Source organism: Canis lupus, chromosome 1 (assembly GCF_003254725.2).
Source record: "Canis lupus dingo isolate Sandy chromosome 1, ASM325472v2, whole genome shotgun sequence".
Lineage (NCBI taxonomy): Eukaryota > Metazoa > Chordata > Mammalia > Carnivora > Canidae > Canis > Canis lupus.
The window spans coordinates 110,996,044-111,023,918 of NC_064243.1; the positions used below are offsets into that span (position 1 = coordinate 110,996,044).

The window sequence follows — 27,875 nt, forward strand, 5'->3', positions numbered from 1 at the left end:
CCTCCCTCCCTCCCTCCCTCCCTCCCTCTCTCTCTTTCTTTCTTTCTTCTTCTTTCTTCTTTGTTTTTAAGATTTTATTTACTTATTTGCCAGAGAGAGAGAGCACAAGAAGGGGAAGCAGCAGACAGAAGGAGAAGTAGGCTCCCTGATGAGCCCAATGCAGGATCCAGTCCCAGGACCGTGGGATCATGACCCAAAGGCATGTGAAGGCAGATGTTTAACTGACTGAGCTGATCAGGCGTCCCTCAGCTATTACTTCTTCAAATAAATTTTCAGCCCCCTTTTCTCTCTTCTTCTTCTGGTACTTCTATAATATGAATGTTACTACATTTGATGGAATCATCAAGTTCCCTAAATCTATCCTCATTTTGTGTAATTCTTTCTCTGTTTTGTGTAGCTTCATTGCTTTCCATTATTTTGTCTTCTAGGTCATTGATTTGTTCTTCTTCATCTAGCCTGTTGTTTATTACATCAAGTCATTTTTGTTAAGATTTTATTTATTTATTCATGAGAGACACAGAGAGACATAGGCAGAGGGATAAGCAGGTTCCCTGCAGGAAGCCTGGTGTGGGACTCAATCCCAGGAACTTGAGATCATAACCTGAGCCAAAGGCAGATGCTCAACCACTGAGCCATCCAGGTGCCCTGCATCAAATATGTTTTTAATCTTGTTTATTGCACTCTTCATCTCTGATTCTTTTTTTAAGCCTTTTATCTGTGTGTTAAGGGTCTCAATGATGTCTCCATTCTTTCTCAGGTCCAGTGAGTGTCCTGAGTATGATTGTTGCTTTAAATTCTCCATCAGAGTGCTCGCTTCGGCAGCACATATACTAAAATTGGAACGATACAGAGAAGATTAGCATGGCCCCTGCGCAAGGATGACATGCAAATTCGTGAAGCGTTCCATATTTAAAAAAAAAAAATAAAAAAAATAAAAAATAAAAATAAATTCTCCATCAGACATCTTAGTTGCTTAAATCTCTGGCTGTGGTCTTGTCTTATCCTTTCATTTGGTATAAATTCTTGTCTTCTCATTTTGTCGAAGCCTCAGCCTGCTTCTTTCTCTATGTTAAAAAGCCAGTTATGTCTTTGCTCCCAAAAGTAATGGCCTTACCAAGAGAGGTCATGTAGTGTCCAGGGCCTGGCACTTTAGGGAGCATCTCCCGTGTGTGCTGCAAGCACTCTGCTGTTGTGTCTGGCTGCTCTGTCCTTCAGGCCAGTTGTCTGCAGATGCTCTCCTTGCCTACTGTGGACAGTGATTGGTCCCTGACCTGAATGGGGTGAATTATATCTAGGAGTGCTCTATCTGCTTGTGAAATGAGACTTTCCACCACCTCTACCAGAAATGAGGCCATGTAAAACTCTCTGGTCAGGAGACGTGGTGTGGCAGGGTTTTGTGTTGTGTTCAGGGGGAGGGGCCTGCCACGCTGGGACAGATAGATGTGACTGAGAAAGGCCTTCTGCTGGAGCGCAGCAGGGTGGGGCTTGATGTAAGCAATGAGTGTCAGCACTGCACTGCTTCCCACTGGCTCTGTGTTTATGCTGAGGGGTGGTGGAGGGAAATGGTGCCAGTCAGCTCCTTTGTTCCCACAGAGGTGTCTCTGTGAATGCTGCCTCTCAAGGACATGCTCTGAGAAGAGCAAATAATCTCACTGTGTGCCCAGGTGCTCTTCAGATGACTATTTTCATATTGTATGCCCCCAGGTTGTTTACCTGCCTTTCCTTCAAGAGTAGCACAGTGCCACTTGTGTATCTCAGCCAAGCCTGCTGACCTTTAAAACTCCAGGCTTTCATAGTAGAGGTTGTACTGTTCTAGGGGAGTTCCTCTAAAGTATTTGTTCAAACCTTATAGGTCACCCCAAGTATTATTTTTGTTGTCCAGGAATCCAAGGTACTCATATATTACTATAATCCAGTATCATAGCTTTTGAGGTTGTACCTTTATCTTAAGGGCAGTAGTTTGCCCTAAAATTCTTATGTAAGGATCATTGGATAAATGTCTTAGACATGAAGTTTATGAATGGCCCTTTATTATTTCTTTACCCCCCTTCCTGACATCCCAGGCTTGCCTCCAATTTTAGGTCCTTCAGTTTGCTTCTGCAAGCAGAGAGAACTCCTACATGAGGGGGCTCCTTTTCCTCATGTACAGTTCAAGTAAAGATCAGGAACCTTTTTTAAAACTAAGAAGGTTTACTATGCAAATGTCTGATGGAATATTTCCCTGCTAGTGCAACTTTTGGAAGTTGCTTTCTCCATTGATTTAAACCTACGCATGCAATTAAAAAATGCAATGCAAAAAAAAAACAAAAACAAAAACAAAAAAATGCAAAAAAAAAAAAAGAAAAAATCCCCACCAAAAAACAAGCTTTAAGTCCCACTGTTTGTAAGAACTTACAAAATTCAGCCCCTCTTACTTTCCAAGCCAATGGCAATAGGGAAATGTTCTCCTTGCACTTTCCCCTGTGTGTTCCTCTCTCTCACTCTTCTCTGTGAGCATGGCTTCCACCCCTCCAAAGCAGCCAGGATTCATTTCTTCTCTAAACCACATCTCCATATTTTGTATTGAAGAATTCTTGTCGCCTCTTCTTTCTATTTAGTAGGGTTTGTTCTGTCAGTCTTCAGGCTGATTTCTGGGATATTTAGGATGATTTGATAGTTACCGAGTTATATTTGTGGGACAAGGCAAGCCTAGAGTACTCTTACTCTGGCACCATCATCCTGTCTCCTAACTATTATATTTAAACATTCAGTGCTGGGATCCTTGGGTGGCACAGTGGTTTAGCGCCTGCCTTTGGCCCAGGGCGCAATCCTGGAGACCCGGGATCGAATCCCACGTCGGGCTCCCAGTGCATGGAGCCTGCTTCTCCCTCTGCCTATGTCTCTGCCTCTCTCTCTCTCTCTCTGTGACTATCATAAATAAATAAAATAAATAAAATAAAATAAACATTCAGTGCTAAATATTGTAGGAGTTTTATATGAGTTAACATATTCAATCTTCAAGAGTTCCTTAGGGTCCAGTAGATATTGTTAGTCCCATGTTAAAGATGAGAGAAGGGAGACAGAGTCAGCATAAGTAATTTATCCTGGGTTCACATACATAAGAGGCTGAACTGGGATTTTTTTTTAATTTTTATTAAAGATTTTATTTATTTATTCATAGAGACACAGCTAGAGAGAGAGAGGCAAAGACACAGGCAGAGGGAGAAGCAGGCTCCATGCAAGGAGCCCAACGTGGGACTCGATCCCCGGTCTTCAGGATCACGCACTGGGCTGCAGGCAGTGCTAAACCGCTGCGCCACAGGGGCTGCCCCTGAACTGGAATTTAAATTTAGATTTCAATCTGTTGCCTTAGTTCTGACTGTGTTTGGTATCAGGTTGAGAAGTCATGTTTTAGACTTTTGTAGATGGCCATAAAAGCTATGTCAAAAAAAAAAAAAAAAAAAAAAGCTATGTCAATGAGCTTTCAGTTTTTGATGATATTTTCAGTTGTCTGAGGTATAATTGTATTTTATCTAAAATTATATTTATAGTTCTAAGTGAAATAAGTCAGAGAAAGACAGCACCATATGATTTACCTATATGTGGAATCTAGAAAACCAAAGCAAACAACAATAACAACAAAACAGAAACAGACTTGTAAATACAATGAACAAACTAAATTGGTGGTTGCCAGAGGGGAGGAAGTGGGTGCAATGGGTGAAATAGATGAAGAGAATTAAGAGGTACAAACTTCCTGCTATAAAATAAGTAAGTCATGGGGATGAAGAGTACAGAATAGAGTCAATAATACTGCACTAATTTTGTGTGGTGACAGATGGTAACTAATCACAGGGAGAACTGCATAACATATAGAATTGTCAAATCATTGTGTCATACCTGAAATTACTATGTCAACTATACTTTAAAATAGGCTAAATCCTAGAAAGAAATTTGTAGTTCATATTCTGATTATAGAAATGACTATATATTGCATTTTGTAGAGAATTAGGAAAATGCGTGAAATATAAAAAATAATAATAGCAAATATTTTTAGACTCTTATGACTGGAGGCAATGTTTCCAATAGTTTACGTGTATTGATTTATTTCTCATAACAAATCTATTACCCCTACTTTACAGATGGGGAAATGGATTTTTAAAAAACAATTATTGTATGGTAAAATTCATTGTTTTTTTCTTTTTGGGATACAGTTTTATTAATTTTTTAAAAAGATTTTATTTATTTATTCATGAGAGAGGCAGAGACACAGGCAGAGGGAGAAGCAGAGTCCACGCAGGGAGCCCAACATGGGACTCCACCCTGGGAACCCCAGGATCACACTCCAAGCCAAAGGCAGGCGCTAAACCGCTGAGCCACCCAGGCATCCCAGTACTACCATACTTCTACTTTTAGCTTGAATTTAAGAAACATCATCAAGTCTGTAGCTAAAGCTAGTTTCTAAAGCCATTCAGCATGATTGAGGTAAATTTTTCTCATTTAGAAATATTTTAGTCCCAGTTCTGAGATTTTTTAAAAAGTCACAATAAGGGAATCCCTGGGTGGCGCAGCAGTTTGGCGCCTGCCTTTGGCCCAGGGCGTGATCCCGGAGACCCGGGATCGAATCCCACATCGGGCTCCTGGTGCATGGAGCCTGCTTCTCCCTCTGCCTGTGTCTCTGCCTCCCTCTCTCTCTCTCTGTAACTATCATAAATAAATAAAAATTAAAAAAAAAAAGTCACAATAAAACTTTACTGCTGTTCAGCCATTGAACTGCTGTATGGTAAGGCGAGTTAGGATATTTAGTTTCTGTTTCTGACAAAATTCATTAAACTGATGATGGTTAAGTCTGTGAGACTGAATGAAGTTTACTGTTGACACTGCTGGTTCTGTAGCACATAATAGATTACAGTATTTTCTGCAAAGTATGTGCTTTGAATAACAAAATAAATAACCATAGGCTTACACACATTTGTATAAGCTTTAAAAATTTGTAATCAGTTTTAACACATCCTAGCTCCTTACACTTCAGGATTTACTGAATTAGGATTTTTTTCAACTTTAAAAATATTTTTACCTGTAATTGTTCCACAAGACTATTCCTAGAGGCTAATTATTTAGTCACTTTAAACTTGGCATTGATTCCTTGAATGAACAACTACTGAGGAATGTCATTAATATATGTGGAATTATCAAGAGTGAAATAAAATTCATTGAATCATATTCTTTGTATTTTATTTTTTTAAGAAAGTTTCAGGAGACAATATATTTTTTTAAAGATTTTATTTATTTATTTATTCATGAGAGACAGAGAGAGAGAGAGAGAGAGAGAGAGAGAGGCAGAGACACAGGCAGAGGGAGAAGCAGGCTCCATGCAGGGAGCCTGACCTGGAACTCCCCAGGTCTCCAGGATCAGGCCCTGGGCGGAAGGCGGCACTAAACTGCTGAGCCACCTGGGCTGCCGTATTCTTTGTATTTTATTTTATTTTTTTTTTAATCTTATCCATTCTTTTTTTTTTTTTTTTTTTTAATGATAGTCACAGAGAGAGAGAGAGGCAGAGACACAGGCAGAGGAAGAAGCAGGCTCCATGCACCGGAAGCCCGATGTGGGATTCGATCCCGGGTCTCCAGGATCGCGCCCTGGGCCAAAGGCAGGCGCCAAACCACTGCGCCACCCAGGGATCCCATATTCTTTGTATTTTAATTGACTATAATGTTTCAATTGTTTTCAACTCTTCAAGGACTATTCTTGCCCCAAGTCTAATAATCTTAAACAAATTTGTTTTCTCTGGACACATTTCTTTGGCTGCTATAATCAAACAAGATTTATTTAACTCATCATTGGTAAATTACCTTTCTTTGCTTAGGTCAGAAATAGAAGCTGAATGTCCTAAACTTACTTTGGTTGTAGCTTCATTTTCATTACCTGTTTTTTGTGAAGAAATTCTGCTCTGATGAGACATTTTATTTATTTATTTATTTATTTATTTATTTATTTATTTAATTTATTTATTTTTCTGATGAGACATTTTATTTTAAATTTTCTAGTTTCTCTGACCACTCCTTTACCATAAATTGAGGATACTTGTGATAAATGCTTGACATGTTTTTTTTTTTAGCATAGCGATGTTGTCACTGCATAATAAGGAAAAGGCTTTGTCATCTAATTTAGTAACAAAATATTTCACTTCCAATGTGCCTTAGAAGTGCAACATTTAAAGTCTACTTTTCTCTTCTTGTTTTGACAGGATGAGTATGTACTTGTAAAAAAAAAAACAAAAGGTTGTGTACAACAATACACACATGGTATTTGAGGTGCTGGTAATTCATAACTGAGTCATAGTGATTTGAATTGTGCTTAGTAACAGTACAAAGAAATGAGAGTGGCAGTACAGTCTCTGTTACAGCTATACAACTGCTGCTGTAGTATGAAAGCAGCCAGAAATAGACTTAAAGAGATGAACATGGCTTTGTTCCAGTAAAACTTATAGAATTTGTGGAATAATACCATTTGATCAATTACACATGCCATAAAATAATGATAAAGTTTTTCCAACCATTAAAAAATATCAGTGTTAGTCCATCACTAAGTATGGTAAAAAACCAGTGTTAGCTCATAGCCTAAACAAAAACAAGCAGCGGGGCTGTATAGTGGCCACATTTAGCTAAACTTTTTATTTTCTCTAGTGTTCTTATGTTTTCAGTTACATTTGTTTATGTCTTATGTTTAAGGGATTTATTGATTTCTATCCACTTTTTTATTTTTTCCTTTTTTTCTATTTACTTTAGGTGTAGTTTATTTGCCCTTTCCTAGTTAGCTTAAATTGATTTAAGACTCTTCTTTCCTAACACATGAATACATTTCTCTATAACATTTGCTTTACCTGTATTTTACACATTTTGATATGTTCTTTTTTCATTTTGATTCCATTCAAAGTATGTTCTAGTTTCTTTTGTGACTTTGGCCTTTTGGTTGCTTAGAAGTATGCTGTTTAATTTCCAAATGGAGGTTGTCTAGACATCTTTTTGTTATTCATCTCTAGTTTATTTCTATTGTAGTTTGAGAAAATACTTTATAAGATTTCAAATTCTTATCAAATTAATTTTTATGGAAAATGTAGTATATGAAATTTAAAAATTTGTTTGATGGTCTCAATAGCAGACTGGAGATGACAAAGCAAAGAATCCACGAACTTGAAGATAAAAGAATATAAATACTTCAATCTGAGCAAGAGAGGAAAAAATATTGACAAAAAGAGCAAAGAATTAAAGCCTTGTGGGACAATATCAATTCTCATAATCATGTCATTAGAGTCTCAGGAGAAGAGGAGAGGAATATTTGTGTGGAAGTACTGGCTGAAAACTCCCCAAATTTGGTGAGATACATTTACAGATTCAGGAAGCTTGGTGAATACCAAATACCAAATACAAGAAGCTCAGAATCACTTCTGGATACATCATAAAGTTCTGAAAGGTACAGGTAAAAATTCTTGACTACAGCTAGAGAAAATAGTACATTATATGTGACAGAATGATGATTCAAATATCTACAGATTTCTCAGGAAAAATTATGGAGGCTAGAAGATGGAACAACATTTTTAAAGTGCTTAAATAAAGGAATTGCCATCTCAAAATTATATATCCAGTGAAAGTTACTTCTGTGGATGAAGGGGAAAATGTCCCATCTGTGCTAAAAAAATAAGTGCTAAAAGAGGTTCTTTAGGCTGAATAGAAATGATACCAAATGGAAACTAGGAACTTAAGACATTGAAGAAAGAGTAACAGAAATAAGTTTTTTGATAAATATAAAATATGATTTTTCTCCTTTTAAAAATCTACATGACTGTTTAAAGTGAAAATTAGAACTTTCTTTGGCTAGAGTATGGTATATAGAGTAATACAACAACTATTACATCCGGGGGGAGGGTTAAGGGAAATACTTGATGATAAGGGTTTTGCAGTTTACTGGAAGTGGTAAAACAGTAAAACTAAGTGCACTGTGAAAGACTAGATGTGTATAGTGCAACCCTAAAGGAAAAAGATCCCAAGAGCTATAGCCAGAGGTTAATAGATAAAATGATTGGAATCCTAAAATCTTTTTTTTTCTTTTTTTTTTTTAATTAATTTATTTATTTATGATAGTCACAGAGAGAGAGAGAGAGAGAGGCAGAGACACAGGCAGAGGGAGAAGCAGGTTCCATGCACTGGGAGCCCGACATGGGATTCGATCCTGGGTCTCCAGGATCGCGCCCTGGGCCAAAGGCAGGCGCCAAACCGCTGCGCCACCCAGGGATCCCTTTTTTTTTTTTTTTTTTTTTCAAATAACCCCAAAGAAGGGAGAAAATGAGTAACTGAAGAAGAAAATTAGGGAGGAAAAATGGGGAAAAAATGGTAGACTTAAATCCAACCATATAAAAAATTACATTAAGTGCTAATGGCCTAAATACATTAATTAAAGAGATTATAAAATTGGATAAAAAACAAGAACCAGGTATATAATGTTTTAAATAGCCTACTTTACATGTAAAGACATAGATAGGTTAAAAGTTAAAGGAATTACCCAAAAAAAGGTATGCCATGGAAATACCAATCAAAAGAAAACTGGAATGGCTGTAGTAATAAAAGACAAAGTAGACCTCAGACCAAGGACTATTACCAGGAATAAAGAGGGACATTTACATCAAGGGTCAGTTCACCAAGTAGATATAACAATCCTAAATATGTATTCACAAAATATCATAGCTTCAAACTACACGAAGAAAACTGGTCAAAACCAAAAGAAGAAATGGAGAAATCCACAATTTTGTATGGAGATTTCAGCACACTTCTCAGTAACTGATAGGACAAGCAGACTTGTTCAGTAAGAATACAAAAGACCTGAACAATACTATTAGCATTTTCAGAAAACACCATGAAATAAATAGAATGCATATGATTTTCATGAGCTTTAATTTTGATCATTTCTGCTGACCTGTCTTTGAGTTCACTGGTGTTTCTGCTCTCCCACTCAGTTGCAGGTTTCTATGTAGTAGGGACTATATCAAGTTTTCAGTGTGCTTATTGCCAAATATAGGTATTGGCAGAGAGGAGTTATTCAATACCTGTTTGTGGTTGGTGTAGCTTTCCAACAGACATCAAGGAAGGGGGACCTTCAGCTCAGTGAGGTTGTATTAAATTTTCTGAAAATGGAAAGGAACAAACAATATAAATATTTCTTGTTCTTTATCAATCAGATTGGATAGGATGCTGAAGCCACCCACTTTTTACAGAATGATCAAAGGGTGATATACACCTATTGATAATTACGGACCTAAAATAAATACGCTTAGAAATTAAGCAAACTAGAGCTTATGTGTGGCTTCTATATTTATTTCATGGTGACAGCAAGGTAATAACAGCTAACATTTGTTGAGTGCTTATGAACTACACTGACTTTCTAACACTTGGATGCATTAACTCATTTATTCCTCATAATAACTCTACTTCTATCTTCATTTTACAGATGAAGAAATAGAAGCATCAAGAGGTTAATTAACGTGTAAAGTTTACCCTGCCAGTAAGCGGCAGAATCTTGATTGAAGTTTCGCAGCCTAATTCTATAGCCTAGGCTCTTGGCCCAAACATTCTGCTTCCATTAGACTGGCAAAGTAGGTTTTAGGAGTTGATATGGCTATAGTAAAGCCTGTTAAAAGGTATCCTAGAACAGGGGACATGAAGTTGAGTGTAAAAAGCCAAGAGGATCTAGGACTCAGGTAGGCAAACTACTACCCATAGCTCATTTTTGTAAATTCTCTCTTCACATATAAAATCCTAGAAGCTTAAAAAAAAAAAAAAAAAAAAAGATCCTGGAAGCTTTCCTGTGAGATCAAGTGATTTACATAGCTGGAGTTTACAAGGGAGAACAGACATGGAAGATTCCTCTATGGGTGGCTTCCTAAGAATCTAGACTTTATACTAAAGGCACTGGGCAGCCATGCACATATTTTAACCAAGAAAGGAACAGAATCAGACTTTTACTCTTTACAAAATATTAAAAAAAAAATTTTCTGTGGAATGACAAGTGTTTAAATGCCTATTTAACATGAATTGCTTTATATTTATGTTCTGAATTCTTAAGTCCCTTGGATGATTAGTGATTCTTGTTGCTTGATAAACCTGATCAGACAAGTCTAAGCTGGAAGACTGCATTCATGCCGAGTATGTGCCCGAAGAAACATGCACAACTCACAGTGCTTAGACACAACTCCTGGAGCACCTTATAATAGGGAGCTGTGGTGAGTTGGGAATCAGGGCCTGAGTTCCAGGCCCTGCTCTGCTCCTTGCTTATGTGTTCTCGAGTCATTCCCTATGCTCATTGAGAGGCTGAATAATGGTTGATTGCATAGGCTCAGCTTGCAAACTGCCTCTATTCATTTCAAAATCTATGTTTGCAAGCCTCTCTGCAAACTGTAGTCAACCCGAGGGGAATGGTTTCATTTTCAGGAAAACGCTTGCTCCACTGGTACCAATTTATAGACCCTGAACCGGGGCCTGGGCATTGGTTTGATATTGCTTCATTTTTAAAATTAACTTCCCAGCAATAACCAGTGGGCTGGTAGATTGAGAATCACCATCCTAGTAATTAAGAACATGGATTCAGGGATGATAATGCTGGCTGCTCTGCTGACTAAATGGATAATCATGAGTAAATAACTTAAAATCTCAATGCTTCAGCTTTTCCAGTTACTGCAACACATGGCAGCATGAACAGCGAAGTCTCCTGCAACACCCCGTATCAAGAGATGTGGGAAGTCCTGAATGGCAACCAGCATAAGCACTGGAAGTTTTTGGAGACTGCAGAGCTGTGCGTCTCGGACAAATGCTTCTCAGGCACCATCAGGCTTAAGTCACGCCCTGCTGCAAATTCTCCATGTGTGATTTAGGGAACCAGCAGTACTGTGATGAGGCCAAGGCTGTGGATATTTCCCATATGGGCATTGAGGCACTGAAGACTCACCAAAAGTAAAAATTAGTCAAGAAATATGATGTCTTTATGGCTTCAGAATCTCTGATCGAGCAGATCCCACAAATTCTGGGCCCAAGCCTGAATAAGGCTGGCAAGTTCCCTTCCTTTCTGACCCGCAATGAGAACATGGTGGCTAAAGGGGGTGAAGTGAAGTCTACAATCGAATTCCAGCTGAAGAAGGTGCTGTGTCTGGCAGTAGCCATTGGCCACATGAAGATGACAGATGATTTCTGTGTATCATTGCTCAAGAAAAATAGGCAGAACATCTGAGCTTTATACATCAAGAGCATCTTGGGCAAGCCCCAGTGCCTGTACTAAGGCACAGCTTAATAAACCCTAGTGTTCTCATAACAAACAAACAACCCAACTCAATGCTTCAGTAGTCTCAACAGTAAAAATTGTCTCAATCCTTTGAGTTGTAAAGATTACATGAGGCAACTTTCTCTAAAGCATGTGATTTGGTTCTTCTCACCACCTTTTCAGCTGCTTCTTTGCCCCAGGCACCCTCTGTTTGAGTACCCTGTTGAACTTAGAGTGGCTAATACGGCTCTGTCTCCTCCAGGGCTAACATTGGGCCTCATTTTCTTCATTGAGCCCATCTAACTCTCTCCCTTATCCAGTCTAGGTTTGGGGACCCTTTCCATGTTCCCCCAAAGGACCCTGTTTAAACTCTACTCTGGCATCTTCAGTGTGTAATAGCTAATTTACTAATCGATCTCCCACAGTTAGGTGTGAGCAATTAGAGACCTGGGCACTATATCCCTTTTAGAAGGTGATCTATAAATATTGGGTAAGTGGAAGAAAACAACTCTTTCACTGCTAACTACAAAGCCAAGTCAATGCTTGTTCTTGGTAATTATGTGTACATTCTGTGGATTCTTCAGCTGTGGTGTATGTGGGCAGGGACCTGGAAGCAAGCAGATGGGTACCCTACTGGAGGGGCAGAAAACCTCTCTGTCAGATAGTATGAAAAGGTTCAATCTTATTCACAGCCTACGGCCAGCCCTTTTTTTAAGTTCTTTCTCTTCCACAAATGATCTTGAAGTTATTTGAAAACAGTAAATCACAGTAAATACCTATTGAAAACAATAAATAATCTTGCCCAAGAAATTCAACTCCGAAAAAAAAGAAAAAAGAAATTCAACTCCTGGTCCCCAAGTCCTCACAAGCATCAAGCACTGAGCCAGTGCTTTCCATAGATATAAGAAATATAGTGGCATCACTGGCTTCTTTAATCTTTCATTATATCCCTGTGGGAAGAGGAATGTGCTATCTGAGCCTCTTCTGGCTTCAAGAAGAATATGGGGACAGATGGTAGCTACCCTTGTGGGGAACACAGAGCAATGTATAAACTTGTAGAATACCTGAAACTAATGTAACATATGTGCCAACTATACTCAAAAATAACTAATAAAATTAAGAAGTTAATTAAAAAAAAAAGAATATCAGTCATTAAACTTTTCAGAGGGGTGGTCTCTAAACAAGTCTAAACAAGTATTATTACTGGGGCAACAGAGTATTAAGTAAGAAGTGTAAGAAGTCGTCTTTGTTGCCAAGATGTCTTACAAGACAGATTTACAAGGACAGTTTTATAATGGAGAATAGTGTCTGATTTTCTGTTATAATAGAAAACGTTGGTATAATTACAACAGTTTTCTGTTAGTCACATGTAATCCTAATAGCAGTCTGATAATGTTGGCTGTATTATGGTCCTAATGCTTCAGATTACACAAATGAAGTCTAGAGAGGTTACTAAATTAACCATGGTTAAATATATGTATATATTATATATTTTGTGTGCTACCTTATATATTATATGTCCTATGTATATTACATATGTTTTCTGTAGCAATGCCAATATAGAGCAAATGTACAGCCAGTACACAACAGTGCCAGGTTTTGAAACTGAATTCTATGCCCAGAGTCCACTTTTAACCAGTACATTCCACTGCCTCTCTGTTTCCACATTTTCCAGTGTCAGTGAGTTCTTAGGAGCAGAGAGGTATGTGAGGAGTGCTGAGTATCACTCAGACTGTCCTATGCATGTGGGCACCCTGCCAGGATAACCTCATGGTAGCTGGAATACAGCTCATGCTCTGCCTGCCAAGGGGTGTGTGGCTGTATCTGCTCGGGCAAGGGACACTTTTTTCTATTTTGCATAAAGATACATTTCACTTTCTCTCATGGCTTCTTTCTTACTGCTTTGTTTTGCTTTCTCAGGTCTTGGCCTTTCCCTGGGAAAAGGAGGAGAAAATGATCAAGTTCCAGGTGAGCTGGATTTTTTTTTTTTAAGATTTTATTTATTTATGCATGAGAGACATGACATGGGGCTCAATCCCAAAACCGTGAGATCATGACCTGAGCCCAAACCAAGAGTTGGATGCTCAACTGACTGAGCACCCAGGTACCCACAAAAAGCAAGAGAAAGAGAGAGAGAGAGGCAGAGGGAGAAGCAGGCTCCATGCAGGGAGCCTGATGCGGGACTCAATCCCAGGACCCCAGGATCACACCCTGGACTGAGGGCAGGTGCTAAACCACTGAGCCACCCAGGGATCACAGTGAGCTGGATTTTTATTTCTGTCACTGAATGTTTTATTTCACTTCTCAGGCGGATATGTTTCTTTCTCTTCCTTGCCAAGAATAAAGAATTATAGCAGATGTTTAATGCCATTTATATGCCATGCTCTTTGTTCTTTTTAAAAAACTTTTTCCTTTCAGTTTTTGTCTTACTGTCCTTTTATTTTTACTAAAAATAATGTAAAAGAGAAGAGAAATTTTTTATTATTTTATTTTTTTAATTTTTTTTAATTTTTATTTATTTATGATAGTCACAGAGAGAGAGGCAGAGACACAGGCAGAGGGAGAAGCAGGCTCCATGCACCCGGAGCCCGATGTGGGATTCGATCCCGCGTCTCCAGGATCGCGCCCTGGGCCAAAGGCAGGCGCCAAACCGCTGTGCCACCCAGGGATCCCAATTTTTTTAAATTTTATTTAAATTCAATTTGCCGACATATAGTATAATACCCAGTGAAAGTTTTTAAATAGGGATGCCTGGCTGGCTCAGTCAGTGGAGCATGTCACTTGATCTCAGGGTTATGAGTTCAAGCCCCACGTTGGGTATAAGATTATTTAAATATAAAATCTTTAAAAAAAAGAAATTTAAAAAATGAAAAAGTCCATATGTTACTGTGCTTATGAATTTCTTGTTTTTCCATAGTCATTTTATATGCATTATTATATGCAATAATAGATATAATTTTGAACTGTTTTCATTTAAATTACAGCACTTAATTTTTGTCGTCTAATATTTCAGTGAGCTGCTGTACCCCTCCATCTTTAACTATTCCCCATTTACAAATTTTGTTTTTGATGATTCTCACAATTTTATGCAGAAGTATCAGTTTTTACTACCTACAACCTTTATTTAAAAGCAATTTTTAAAAAGATGTATTTATTTATTTGAGAGAAAGAGTGGAGGGTGGGGGTGGGCAGAAGGAGAGAGAGAGAGAAAGAGAGAGAGAGAGAATATCTCAAGCAGACTCCCTGCTGAGTGTGGACCCCCCCCCCCCCCCGACATGGGGCTCAATCCCAAAACCCTGAGATCATGACCTGAGCCCAAACCAAGAATTGGATGCTCAACTGACTGAGCATCCAGGTACCCACAAAAAGCAATTCTGAGAGAATTCTAACAATTTGTTGTAGGTACTCAAAACTGAAAAAAACAAAAAACAAAAAACAAAACAAAAGAAAAAACCTTTTTTTTCTCCTAAATGATGGCTCAGGTACTTTATAAAAAGAATACCTAAAAGATGGTTTTATGTAACAGGATCTTACTGAAGCTGAACTCAGAAAAAAATTGTGGGATGTGTTCACACAAAGAGAGCTAGATTTTTTTTTTCCCAGAAGCTTTCTTTGTGTGTATCTGTGTATGTTTCTGTACTTCTGTGTGTTTGACCCTTCATGTATTAATTTCTTTTATTAGAGCAATGCAGGCCTTTGTTAAAAAATTGTAGTTATGCTGTAGGACATGCAAGCACTTTCCATCTGTCACTTTATTCACTGCTCCAAGGGAGAGTTAGAATAATCTGCACTGTTAACATGAAGGTAAGAGGTTCATGGAAGTTTTAGTCCTGTTCAAGTTCCTTCAGCAGACAAGTGTCTAGCTAACTCTGTTTCCCTTCTGGATAAAGAGTATCAGGAAAGAGGTTAACTGGAGGAAAGAGAAGCAAAACAAAATCCAAAACCAAACCAGAGTTTTCATTCAGAGACCAAGGCCTGAGGTTGTGACATTTGGAGCTCCAGCCAGAACAAATACAGCATTGGACAGGTCTTTATACAAAACACTTACATTTCCCAGGATACCTGGGTGGCTCAGTGGTTGAGCGTTTGCTTTTGGTGTAGGTCGTGATCCCAGGGTCCTGGGATTGAGTCCCACATCAGGCTCCCCGCAGGGAGTCTGCTTCTACCTCTGCCTATATCTTTGCCTCTCTCTCCATGTCTCTCATGAATAATAAAATTCTTTAAAAAAAGAAAACATTTGCATTTCCCTATAATAAAAGGAGACAAATGACCAAATAGAATGAAAAATATTTGCAACGTATTTGGAAGAAAAGGACTTAATGTCTCCAAAATGAATATTTTGAATACAACAAGAACAAGAGATGACCAGCAAATACATGAAAAGGGAATGGTCTTCATTACTAATCAACTATGAAAATTTTTCTTTTTTTTTTTTTTTTTGTTTTTTTTTTGAAAATTTTTCTAAATAACTGTTTTTTTACTTCTGAGATTATCAGAGATTTTTTTTAAGTATTCATATCCGGTGTTGGCCAGAGTATAGTGGTTTAGGGATTTATACTTGGAAGAAGAATAAGCTGGAAAAATCTTTTTTGGAGGAAACACCTATCACGAATTCAAAATGCTAAAGGTTGTCACTTAGCATTACCATTTCTACTTTTAGAATTTATTTTAAGGAGATACTCCAGGGTCTGTGTGACAGGATTTTTTTTGTGACATCATTTATGATAGATAATCTAAAACTAAGTAACTGAACATTATTTGGGTGAGTTAATCATAATCCTAAATCATTGACTTACTTACATAGCGCTGTAGTGGGAAGACAGACATGATCACAATAATAATCATAATAGCTAACATTTATTGGGTACTCTGTGCCAGGCACCGCTCCAGAGTGCTTTGCCTATAGTCACTCATGTTATTATCAGTACCCTATGGTATAGGTAGCAGCGTGCAGAGGAGAAAATGAAGAACTTATCCAAGGTCACTTAGCTAGCACGAGGCAGAGCATTCCAGTGTGAATACAGGTGGTCAGGCTCTAGAGCTGTGCCCACAAAACACCGTAAACGCTATGCATTCTGGATGGGGCATAGAGGATGAACTACATACTTCAACAGCAGGGGTGATCAATAGCCTATAAGTTTGGCACATTTAATAAGTGGAATGTATGTGTGTATGTAAAAGAGAGAACAGAGAATCCATCACACACTACTAGATCTGAAGCTTTGCTGGGGGCAAATGACGTTTTTTTGGTTTTTTTTTGCAAATGACGTTTTTAATAAAATTTAAAATATTAGTAGCTCATGAAGCAGCAGAATTCCAGGAACTTACCTCTAGGAATGCTAACAACAAGCAGCTATCAGTTTGTTGGTTTGTTTGTTTGTTTGGCACTAAAATAATGTGCAAGGATTTCTTTTCTTGCAGTCCTTTTGGTAGATGGAATGAGTGGTATAGAAGGCAAGTAGAAGGTAGCTACTTTGATTGGGTCTCCCAAATTCTAGAACTGCTTCCCGTCCTTGACACTTTCTTAGTGCTGCCTTTCTTTCAAAAGCATTCTGTGTGTGCTTGGTGTTGTAGGAGCCAGTGATGTTTAAGGATGTGGCTGTGGTCTTCAGTGAAGAGGAGCTCGGGCTGCTGGACTCCACCCAGAGGAAGCTGTACCGAGATGTGATGCTGGAGAATTTCAGGAACCTGGTCTCTGTGGGTGAGGACCAAGCACTTAGTGATTACATGTCAGCCCCCTGGAATGTCTGAGGTGTTTAAGCTCCAAGACTCTTGAAATCATCCCCTGAGCTTGGGCAAATAAGAGTCCTCATAATCCCTGTACAACACAGATAAGATGTTTCTATCCTTCCAACTATGTAACTGGGCAAATTGTGGTCCAGCCCCATCACTTGTCAGGAAGTCAATTTAGTGAGTTGCTCCAGCTTTCTTTTTAGGGTGCTAGTAACAATAACTGTTTTATTAACTTGATTTTGCAGAGGTATTTTGTTTTTTGCATTAACAGTGTATTTGTAAACTTACAAATACTTACAAAATATTTGCAATAACTTACAAAATATTTGCAAAATATTTGCAAAAGTAAAGAATAAGAACACCTCAATAGCTTTTACATGGATTCACCTATAGTAGTAGCATTTTACCCCATTAATATTTTTACTTACATACACATTCTTTCTTTCTCCATGTATATTTGTGTATATATATGAAAACATATGTATATTCCTAATATTTTTTGTGAACCATTTGAGAGTAATTTACATACACCATGGCCCTTATCTCTAAAGACTTCAGTGTATATGCAGAGTTTGGGAGTCCCCAAGACTGCTCTTACTCCAACACCAATTGTAGTAAGCTCAGGGGTCCCCAAGACAATTCACTAGGAGGATTCTCAGAAGGCACTGAGAAGGCACTAATCATGAAAATGATACAAGTTAAAATCAGCCAGGAGAAGAGGCACTTGGGGCAGCATCAGGGGATTTCCAGCACCATCTTCTAATTGTCTCTCCCAGAGGAGTCATAGGCAGCGCTACCTCTTCCCAGCAGTGATGGGTCACAGTACACAGGGAGTATTGCCAACAAGAGAGGCTCACACAAGCTTTGGTGTCCAGCACTTTTATTGTGGTTTGGCTACGTAGATATGGTTGGACACCTGTGTGGCTAACCTTAGTTTCCAGCCCCCCTGGAAATGAAGCTGATAGCAGGTGGCCCAAAGGCCCCACCATAAATCACATTGGTAACCAATCTGGTGTAGTCCAAAGCCTCCAAGTGAGAAAGACACTCTTCCCAGACAGAGAATCTCAAGGACTTAGAGATCGCTTCCTAAGAGCTGAGGCCAAAGACCAGACCTCTCTTTGAGCAGCTTAATTCTTCACTGAATGGTATATTTTGTAGAAATAGGAATATTCTCTTACATATTCCCAGTATAAATATAATACTTCTATCCAATCTTTCATTTATGCTCTGCTTTTATCAGTAGAGCCAGTTATATTCCTAAAAGCATATTTTTCTTTCTCCAGAGTAAGGCCTAGTCTTCAGTCTACTGTAGCTGTCATGTCTCTAGCTTCCTTTAATTTGGAACATTTCCACAGCAATTTCTGTGTCTCTTATGAAAGTGACCTTTTAGAAAAATACTGTTATTTCTATCCTCCTCCACCCCCATATTTCATGTAGCATTCCTAATACTTCCTTATAATTAGGTTCAGATGATCCATTCTGGCTGGAACTCTGCATTGATAGACCTTTTGAGAATATGACATCTAGAGAGGTCTGCCATCTGTTCCTCATTGGTGGTGCGAATTTTGATCATGCAGTCAAGATGTCCAATTTCTCCACTACAAAATTATTGCTTTGTTTCTCTTGCAATCATAGGGCAACATTGTTTAAGACCACACAAATATTTCTGTGTAGATATCGCATCCAGTGATGATTCTTCCCTTATCCATCTGGTCTTTACCATGATCGTTACAAAATGATTTTCTGACTTAGTACCTCCTTCACAGTTAGCAGTCAGCTCTTGGCATTCTACAGTAAGCAAGAGCCCCCCACACTTAAATCACTTATTTATTTATAGAGACTTGTGAATTATTTTTTTAAAATGGTTTATAATATTGCCATAATTGTTTTGGTGCTCAAATTGTTCCAAATTCAACCTTTCATAATATGCCCCCACCACTTTTTTGAGCACTTCCTTACCTTATGGCATAGGTGCTGTTGTGTGTTCATATTTCACTTTATATCCCAGCTCTGGAATCATCCGTCTCTTGGAGAATGGTATTTAAGGTCTGAATGCTAGATATTGTCACTGCCACTGTAGTGGCTTTGTTTCTTGGTCTCAGGGGATAGAGCAGGTAGGTAAGAATAAGTATGTGTGCATATATTTACAAACATATCATACATACATGTGAGTAGATGTTCAATTTTATTAAACATACAGGAGATGTTAAGTAAAATTATACTGAAATACCATTTCTCCCACATGAGATTACCAAAAATTCAAACACTTAACACTGTACTTTTTTGGGCATAGCTGTGGGAAATAAAGCACTCTCATGCACTGAAAGTAGGAAAGCAAAACAAAACAGTCCCGAAGGAGGGGAATTTGACAATTATCCAGCAGTGTTCCCAGCAATTCTTCTATGAATTTTCCCTAAAGACAGCAAAGTGCAAAAGAGCATTAATAGTATATTACAATTCATGTAAGTAAGAAGGGGAAATAAGGAAACCTACATATATCTGCTTGTCTTTATAAGAAGAAACCCAAGAAGGATTAATCAGAAATTCATGAAGTTAGTCTCATACAGTGGTAAGGTAGGAGTGTGGAAGATGTGTCACACTCCTTTCAGTATGCTTTTCTGCCTGGTTGGGACTTTTTGAAAATACGTTAGTTCAGTCCATTTTAAAAACTAAAGAAGAAAAAGGTAAGATGGGTAAATGAGTGATGGGCATTAAGGAGGACACTTGTAATGAGCACCGAGTGTTATATGCATCTGATGAATCACTAAATTCTACACCTGAAGCTAATACTACACCGTATGTTAGCTAACTAGAATTTAAACAAAATCTTGAAAGAAAAAAAAGAAAAAAGTAAGAATGCAAAGGTATGATAATCTAAAACTAAAAGAAAAATGAAACAAATTAAATTAGTTATATTTGAAACTAATACCATAACCACTCTGAAGAAAGAAAAGAAAGAACGAACTCTGGAAATAGCTAAGGAACACAGCATGGAACTATATCCTCTTAGTGTTAGGTATAGTGGGAGGGGGATGAGGAAACAAACTGCAATCCTGAACAATTTTTAGTGGATTTGCTCATCAGGGTGATATGGAAGAAGCCATCATGAAACTATTTTAGATGTATTACAGGTGCCACAGCAATTTAGTGGAGAAACTATAGTCTTTTCAACAGAGGGTGCTAAAATGTTGGACTTTTGTATGCAGGAATCTATACCCATGCCTCACATCTCACTAAGAAATTGACTCTTAAGTGGATAATAGACTTAATGGAAAATGGAAAAGTGTGAAACTTCTAAAAGGAAACAGAAGAAGATCTTCATGACCATGGGTTAGGCAAACAGTACTTGGGCACCAACAGCATGATTCAGAAAAGGAAAAAAAAAAAAAAAGGATCAATTGGACTTCATCAAAACTTAAAACTTTTGCTCTCCTTGCTTTTCTACAGGGAATCAGTTCTACAAACCAGAGCTTATATTCCAACTGGAGAGGGAAGAAAAGCTCTTGATGATGGAGACAGAAACCCAGAGAGATGGATATATAGGTAAGAACTGTCCCATGGTAACCTCTCATAAGATGTGAGTCAGAACATGTCAGGCCTTAGGGTGTCTGTCCCCTCAACCTCCTCTGGCTTTCCATATTTATCTGTAATTGTTTATTTCCATCCATTCATTCAGTTCTGCACTGCCCCATTGCTGCCCATCAGACCCATCATGATGATGCTTCTGCTTCAGGTTACTTGCTTTTTTTTTTCTCTTTGCCTTCAATGAATGAATTCATTAATAGATGCACGGTCCTCACTGTCTTCAGTCCTCTGGAACAGCTGGTAGGCATAGAATAAATCTGCACAGTTGAAGGATACTATAGAATGCTGTTTTCTGATGGAGGCCTGTCCTAATTCTAATTGTGTAGGTGTCCTTGAGTATAGGTAGCCAGTCACTAAAGTCAGTATCAAAAGTGATCAATGCCAGCATCATAACTGGTCCTTTCCATGCAGCAGTTCCAACTGAGACACTCTTATATTAACTTCCTTAGTCAAATACCCAGCTCTTTATCTTTCCATTCTGTCCTTTCTTTTCATCCTCTTATCCTCTATCACCTTTAAGAGTCCCTTGACCTAGCTACAGTTTTCTTAAAATTCTTATTCAATTTCTTTAAACTTAAAAAAAAGGGAACACCAAAACTATTTTTCTCAACCCTAACCCTTTCCTCTTGAAACCATCAGTCTGTTCTCTGTATCTGTAAGCTGGGTATCATTGTTATATTTTAATCTACATATAAAAGAGATCGTACTGTGTTTGTCTTTCTCTGACTTGTTTTGCTTAGCATAATGCCCTCGAAGTCTATCCATGTTGTTGCAAATGGCATGATTTCATTTTGTCTTGTGGCCATCTCTATCTATCTATCTTTCTATCTATCTATCTATCTATCTATCTATCTATCTATCTCCATTCATCTATTGATGGAAACTTAGGTTGTTTCCATATCTTCACTATAATAAAGTAAATAATGCTGCAATGAACATGGAGTATGTATATCTTTTCAAATTAGTGTTTTCATTTTCTTCAGATAAGTACTGAGAAGTGGGATTACTAGATCATATGATAGTTCTTTTTTAAAATTTTTTGAGAAACTCCATACTGTTTTCTGTACTGGTTGCATAAATTTCCATTCCCACCAACAGTGTGTGAGGATTCCCTTTACTCTGCATCCTGGCCAACACCTTTTCTCTTGCATCTTTTTGATACTGGCCATTGTAACAAGTATGAGATGGTATCTCATTATGGTTTTGATTTTTCATTTCCCTGATTATGAGTGATGTTGAATATCTTTTCATGTCTGTTGGCCATCTGTATGTCTTTTTTTGAAAAAATGTCTATTCAGATCTTCCGCCCATTTTCTAATTGAATTGTTTGGGGCTTTTTTTGCTATTGAGTTATAGGAGTTATTCATGTATTTTAGCCCCTTATCAGCTTATGATTTATAATTATTTTCTTCCATTCAGTAGGTTGCCTTTGTATTTTGTTGAAGGTTTACTTTGCTGTGCAAAAGCTTTTTAGTTTCATGCAGGTCCACATTTTATTCTTGCTTTTGTTGCTTCATCTTTTGGTGTCAGATTAAAAAAATTTTGCCAAGACCCATGTCAAGGAGCTTATTGCCTGCGTTTTCTTCTAGGAGTTTTATGGTTTTAGTCTTTTTTTTTTTTTTAAGATTTTATTTATTTATTCATGAGAGACAGAGAGAGAGAGAGAGGCAGAGACACAGGCAGAGGGAGAAGCAGTCTCCATGCAGGGAGTCCGATGTGGGACTCGATCCCGGGTCTCCAGGATCACGCCGAAGGCAGGCACTAAACCACTGAGCCACCCAGGCGTCCCTGGTTTTAGTCTTATGTTCAAGTCTTTAATCCATTTTGAGTTAATTTTTGTGTATGGTCTGAGAAAGTGGTTCAGTTTCATACTTTTGCATGTGGCTGACCAGTTTTCCCAACACCGTTTGTTGAGGAGACTTTTTCCCCTACTACATATTCTTGTTCCTTTGTTGTAAATGAATTGACCATATAAGCATGGGTTTATTTCTGGGCTCTGTTCTCTAGAATAGATCTATGTGTCTGTTTTTATCCCAATACCATACTGTTTTACTCACTGTTGTGTTATAATATAGTTTGAAATAACAGGAGTATGATGCCTCTAGTTTGTTATTTCTCAAGATTGCTTTGGCGTCTTTTGTCATACAAATTTTGGGGTTGTTTGTTCTATTTCTGTGGAAAATAACCATTGGAGGGTATCCCTGGGTGGCTCAGCAGTTTGGCGCCTGCCTTCGGCATGATCCTGGAGTCCCAGGATCGAGTCCCGTATCAGGCTCCCTGCGTGTCTCTCATGAATAAATAAATTTTCTTTTTTAAAAAAGAAAAGAACCATTGGAATTTTGATAGGGAGTGCATTGAATTTGTAGATTGCCCTGGATAATATGGACATTTTAACAATATTAATTCTTCCAATCTGTGAGCACAAATATATTTCCATTTATTTGTGTCTTCTTCCATTTCTTTCATTAATTCTTGTTTTCATTAATTTTGTGTCTTGTCATTTTTCCAACATCTAGGTCTTACACTTCCTTGGTTAAATTTTTTTGTGGATTTTTTATTCTTTTTGATGCAGTTGTAAATGTGATTGTTTTCTTAATTTCTTTTTCTGATAGTTTGTTATTAGTTTAAAGAAATGTCCAAATTTTTGTGTATTGATATTTTATTCTACAACTTTACTGAATTCATTTATTCTAACAGTTATTTTGTGTGTGGAGTCTTTAGGGTTCTATATATAACATCATGTTATGTGCAAATACAGTGACAATTTTTCTTCCTTTCCAATTTGAATGCCTTTTATTTCTTTTTCTTGCCTAATTTCTCTAAATCTGTATAAAACATGTGAGACTGGACATCCTTATCTTGTTCCTGAGTTTTGTTTCACCATATCATATTATCTATGGGTTTTTCATATATGGCCTTTATTATGTTGAAGTACATTCCCTTTATACTCACTTTGTTGAGAATTTTTATAATGAATGGTTGTTGAATTTTGTCAGATGCTTGTTATGCATCTGTTAAGATGATCATATGATTTTTTAAAGATTTTATTTATTTGTGAGAGAGAGTGAGCATGAGTGGGGGGAAGGACAGAGGGAGAAGCAGACTCTCACTGAGCAGGATCCTGGGATCATGACCTGAGCTGAAGGCTGCTGCTTATCCTACTGATCCACCTAGGTGTCCCAAGTTGATCATATGATTTTTATCCTTTATTTTGTTAATGTGTTGTATCATATCGACTGATTTGAGAATGTCAAACCATCCTTGCATTCCTGGGATAAATCCCACTTGATCATGGTGTATGATCTTTCTAATGTATTGTTGAATTCAGCTTGATAATGTTTTGTTAAGGATTTTTACATTGCATCTATGTTCATCAGAGATATTGGCCTGTATTTTTCTTTTCAACGTAGAATTTTCAAGTTTGTCATTTATGTCTAAACATTTTAGTAATATTTCTGGGGTCCTCAGGACTCTGACAGCTATGTAGCTAAGAATGCTCCTGGGTAGGCAAAAGTCAGTAAAAATTTTCAAAGCAACTTATTTCACTTCTATAATGTTTTGCTGCCATCTCAGTTAAGATTCAAGGTTACAGATTATACAATATAATTTTAGATAAAATACATTCTTAAGATGCATTTAGGTATAATACATTCTTTATATATAATATATTCTTTATATATATATATTTTTTTTTAAGAATTTATTTATTTATTAATGAGAGACACAGAGAGACACAGAGACATAGAGGCAGAGAGAGAAGCAGGCTCCATGCAGGAAGCCCGATGTGGGACTCCATCCCAGGTCTCCAGGATCAAACCCTGGGCTGAAGGTACCACTTAACTGCTGAGCCACCCAGGCATTCCATTCTTTATATTTTTTAATATACTAATATTTAATTTAATTAACCTAATTTTAACAAACTGATTTTTCTCTCTCATAATATTTTGGGGAAATCCCACCCAGTCAGTGATTATAACTTTTTTTAAATCATGACTATAGAATATTACAATATGTGCTATAACATGTATCATTTATCCATTTTTTAATTGATGGGCATTAGTTTATCTTCTCCCCTTTTTTAATAGTACAGAAAGTACAGTGATAAAAATCTCAATCTAAATGTCCTTGGATACTAGAGTGATTTTATTTCTGTGGAATAAATTACCTAGTGATTCAAAGATTCAGAGAGAAAACCCAACCCTTACTAAGCTTTAACTTTGGAGTTGCAGCCCAGAGAGACATAATTCTCCCCCATTGGCTTTCTTGGCTATAGCAACTGATTTAATTGATTTGGGTAAAGAAACATTTTTAAAATTAGTATTCTTTTTTTTTTTTTTAAAGATTGTATTTATTTATTCATGAGAGACACAGAGAGAGAGAGAGAGAGAGAGAGAGAGAGAGAGAGAGAGGCAGAGACACAGGCAGAGGGAGAAGCAGGCTCACTGCAGAGAGCCCGATGTGGGACTCGATCCTAGGACTCCAGGATCACGCCCTGAACCAAAGGCAGATGCTTAACTGCTGAGCCACCCAGGCGTCCCTAAAATTAGTATTCTTATAACCACTCTTTTGTCAGGCTCCTCATAGAAGAAATCTTTACATTTACAATAGGAAAGAGAAAGATGTCAATAAATAACAGTTTCTTTTTTTTTTTTTTTAAATAACAGTTTCTAAACTATTCATTTCCTTGCAAGATTTTCTAAGTTACAGACCATCCATCTTGTCCAAAGTTGGCAACCACATAGATTCCCTAGATTCCCTTTTTCTGTGAGAGGCAAGAAAGATTCAAGATGAGAAAAACTGGACTTACAAAATGAGTATGTATTCAAAATGTGTTCAAAGATGACTATGTAGTTCTTCATTTTTACGCCCTCCAGATTAACTATTAAATAAACAACTGTTAAAGTAGATTTCAGACAATTTTCAAATCTTCATTATCTTGAAGATCTAGTGTACAACTTTCAACTGGTGATCATTGTAAATTGAAAAAAAGAAGTTGTACTTCCAGGGTTCACATATCCTAAGGGAGAGAAAGAATCTATTCTAAGTGGTAATTTGTTCTTTATATTTTGAAACTTTAGCCCATACAGGCATGAAACTAAGAGGTACAAACCTACCTGTTGATATTTTTCCACATTTCCATGTTTGAACTTTGCGTTTGAGCCTTGCTATTGTTTCATTATGAAGTTTACACCTTCTTCAAATATTTAGACCAGTGGTTTTCTTTTCTTTTTTAAGATTTTATTTATTAATGAGAGACACACAGAGAGAGGCAGAGACATAGGCAGAGGGAGAAGCAGGCTCCCTATGGGGAGCCTGATGCAGGATTCAATCCCAGGATCATGACCTGAGCCAAAGGCAGACCCAAAGGCAGATGCTCAATCACTGAGCCACCTGAGCCACCCAGGTGCCCCTAGACCAGTGGTTTTCATACTTTTTTGGCCATGTGCCCGAGTATATAATGTAACCCAGTACACATGTATGTATATGTACATATCTGCACATCTGAAATAAGCATTTCATGCAGTGGTATCTTGACATGCAGTGCACCTCTGATATTTTCTGTTTTTTTTTTTTTAATTGCATGCATAATCTACTAAATTGACTTTCAGCCTCACAAATGGTTTCTCACCATTAGTGTTCTCAGGCTGTTCTAGGTCATACGTTCCAAATACATCCAACAATATCTCATAATCTGTTTTCAAAAGTACAGCCTTCCCTCCTGGTCATTATATTTGTCTTCTGTTTGGAAAGTGATAAGCAAAATAATTTTACTTACCGTAAAACAAGACCAAAGTATTTTCAGAACACGTATTAGGCTCTTTCAGTATTGAAGCTTTCCTGGCTTCATAACACTAATCCATTTTTTAAAAATGCCACAAGGGGCACCCGGATGGCCCAGTCAGTTAAGTGTCTACCTTCAGCTCAGGTCATGATTCTGGGGTCCTGGGATGGAGCCCCACATCTGGTTCCCTGCTCAATAGGGAGTTTGCTTCTCCCTCTTCCTTTGTCCCTCCCTCTGCTCTCACTCTTTCAAATAAATAAATAAATAAAATTTAAAAATTAGAAAATGAAATGCCATTAGTTGACTGGTAGGCCAGACTTCTTCAGCATTATCTTTAAATAATCTCTTATAGAGATCTGATCTCCTTTTCTGTCCTATCTTGATTGTCACTCCCTATAGTGAAAAAGAACAACTGAGAAGTTGGTGTTTTTCTTAGAGACAGTCCCTAAGAATTCCTCATCTTTAATTCTGCTTCCTTTAGGTTATTACCTGGCACTGAACAGAGAAACATCCTATTCCTTCCATTGGGTCTTAGACAGCTGTTCTCGGCTGTTTCTTCAATAATTTTAATTCCCTTTGGCTTACCAGGATATCAAACATCACTGTGTTAAAAATTGCTGCAACCACAATTAAACTTTAGATGTTAACCTTAACTAAACCTCAAGTTGTTTTTTTTGTTTTTTTTTTAAGATTTTATTTATTTGAGAGAGAGAGAGAGCACATTAGCAGGAGGTAGAGGGAGAAGCAAACTCCCTCTGAGCACAGAGCCTAATGTGGGGCTCAATCCCAGCATCCTGGCTCATGATTTGAGCCAGTTAGGATGCTTAACCAACTGAGCCACCAAGGTGCTCCTGAACCTCAGGTTATAACACAACCTTTCATAAATATTCAGTGACATCTTACAGGTGTCATACATGTTTATCTGGAATTACAATTCCCTGCCAAAACTAACTTCTTAATAAAAACTTACCGTGTTTGCCTTAACTAACTTCGTAAGAAAGAAGACATAAGAAAGACGTGGAGAAAATGGCATGTTGCTAATAAAATATGACAGATCTCTTTTTTTAATTACACATATGTTTAGTCTATTTTTTCTTATAATTTTTTGATTGTTAATAGTGGTTCTAATATCAGATCTCAGGCTGTGATAAGCCAGCCAATTTTATATTGTAATATAAAGGGGCATCTTTGTTTTCTGCATTTGCCCCTCTGCTCCCACTCTACATAACCTATTCTTCTTTTCATACATTATATGTTTCCCCTTGCAGACTGAATTAAAACTGTGATTCTGGGCAGCCCTGGTGGCCTGGCGGTTTAGTGGCCTGCCTTCAGCCCAGGGCATGATCCTGGAGACCCAGGATTGAGTCCCGCATCGGGCTCCCTGCATGGAGCCTGCTTCTCCCTCTGCCTGAGTCTCTACCTCTCTCTCTCTCTTTCTCTCTCTCTCTGTCAAGAATAAATAAATAATCTTAAAAAAAAATGTGATTCTAAAAT

General features: G+C 37.7%; 1 protein-coding gene and 1 non-coding gene across 6 annotated transcripts in view; both read left to right on the forward strand.

The window, feature by feature from the left end:
- The window catches only part of ZNF112 (zinc finger protein 112), a 45,913-nt gene that overhangs the window by 7,020 nt on the left and 11,018 nt on the right, over nucleotides 1-27,875 (forward strand). Inside the window, exons 2-7 of one of the 5 annotated variants that reach the window (XM_049109444.1) lie at nucleotides 7,136-7,450; nucleotides 10,094-10,250; nucleotides 10,690-11,161; nucleotides 13,202-13,249; nucleotides 16,856-16,982; nucleotides 20,462-20,557. In XM_049109444.1, the coding sequence (XP_048965401.1) occupies nucleotides 11,009-11,161; nucleotides 13,202-13,249; nucleotides 16,856-16,982; nucleotides 20,462-20,557 (424 nt within the window). In that variant the 5' untranslated portion in view covers nucleotides 7,136-7,450; nucleotides 10,094-10,250; nucleotides 10,690-11,008. Of the gene's footprint in view, nucleotides 1-7,135; nucleotides 10,251-10,689; nucleotides 11,162-13,201; nucleotides 13,250-16,855; nucleotides 16,983-20,461; nucleotides 20,558-27,875 lie in introns of all 5 variants that reach the window. The other 4 variants (XM_049109443.1, XM_035712510.2, XM_049109446.1 and 1 more) reach the window with 4 other exon arrangements.
- LOC112645775 (U6 spliceosomal RNA) lies at nucleotides 807-913 on the forward strand. The gene has a single exon (XR_003127244.1). It is a non-coding gene; the product is annotated as a U6 spliceosomal RNA (small nuclear RNA).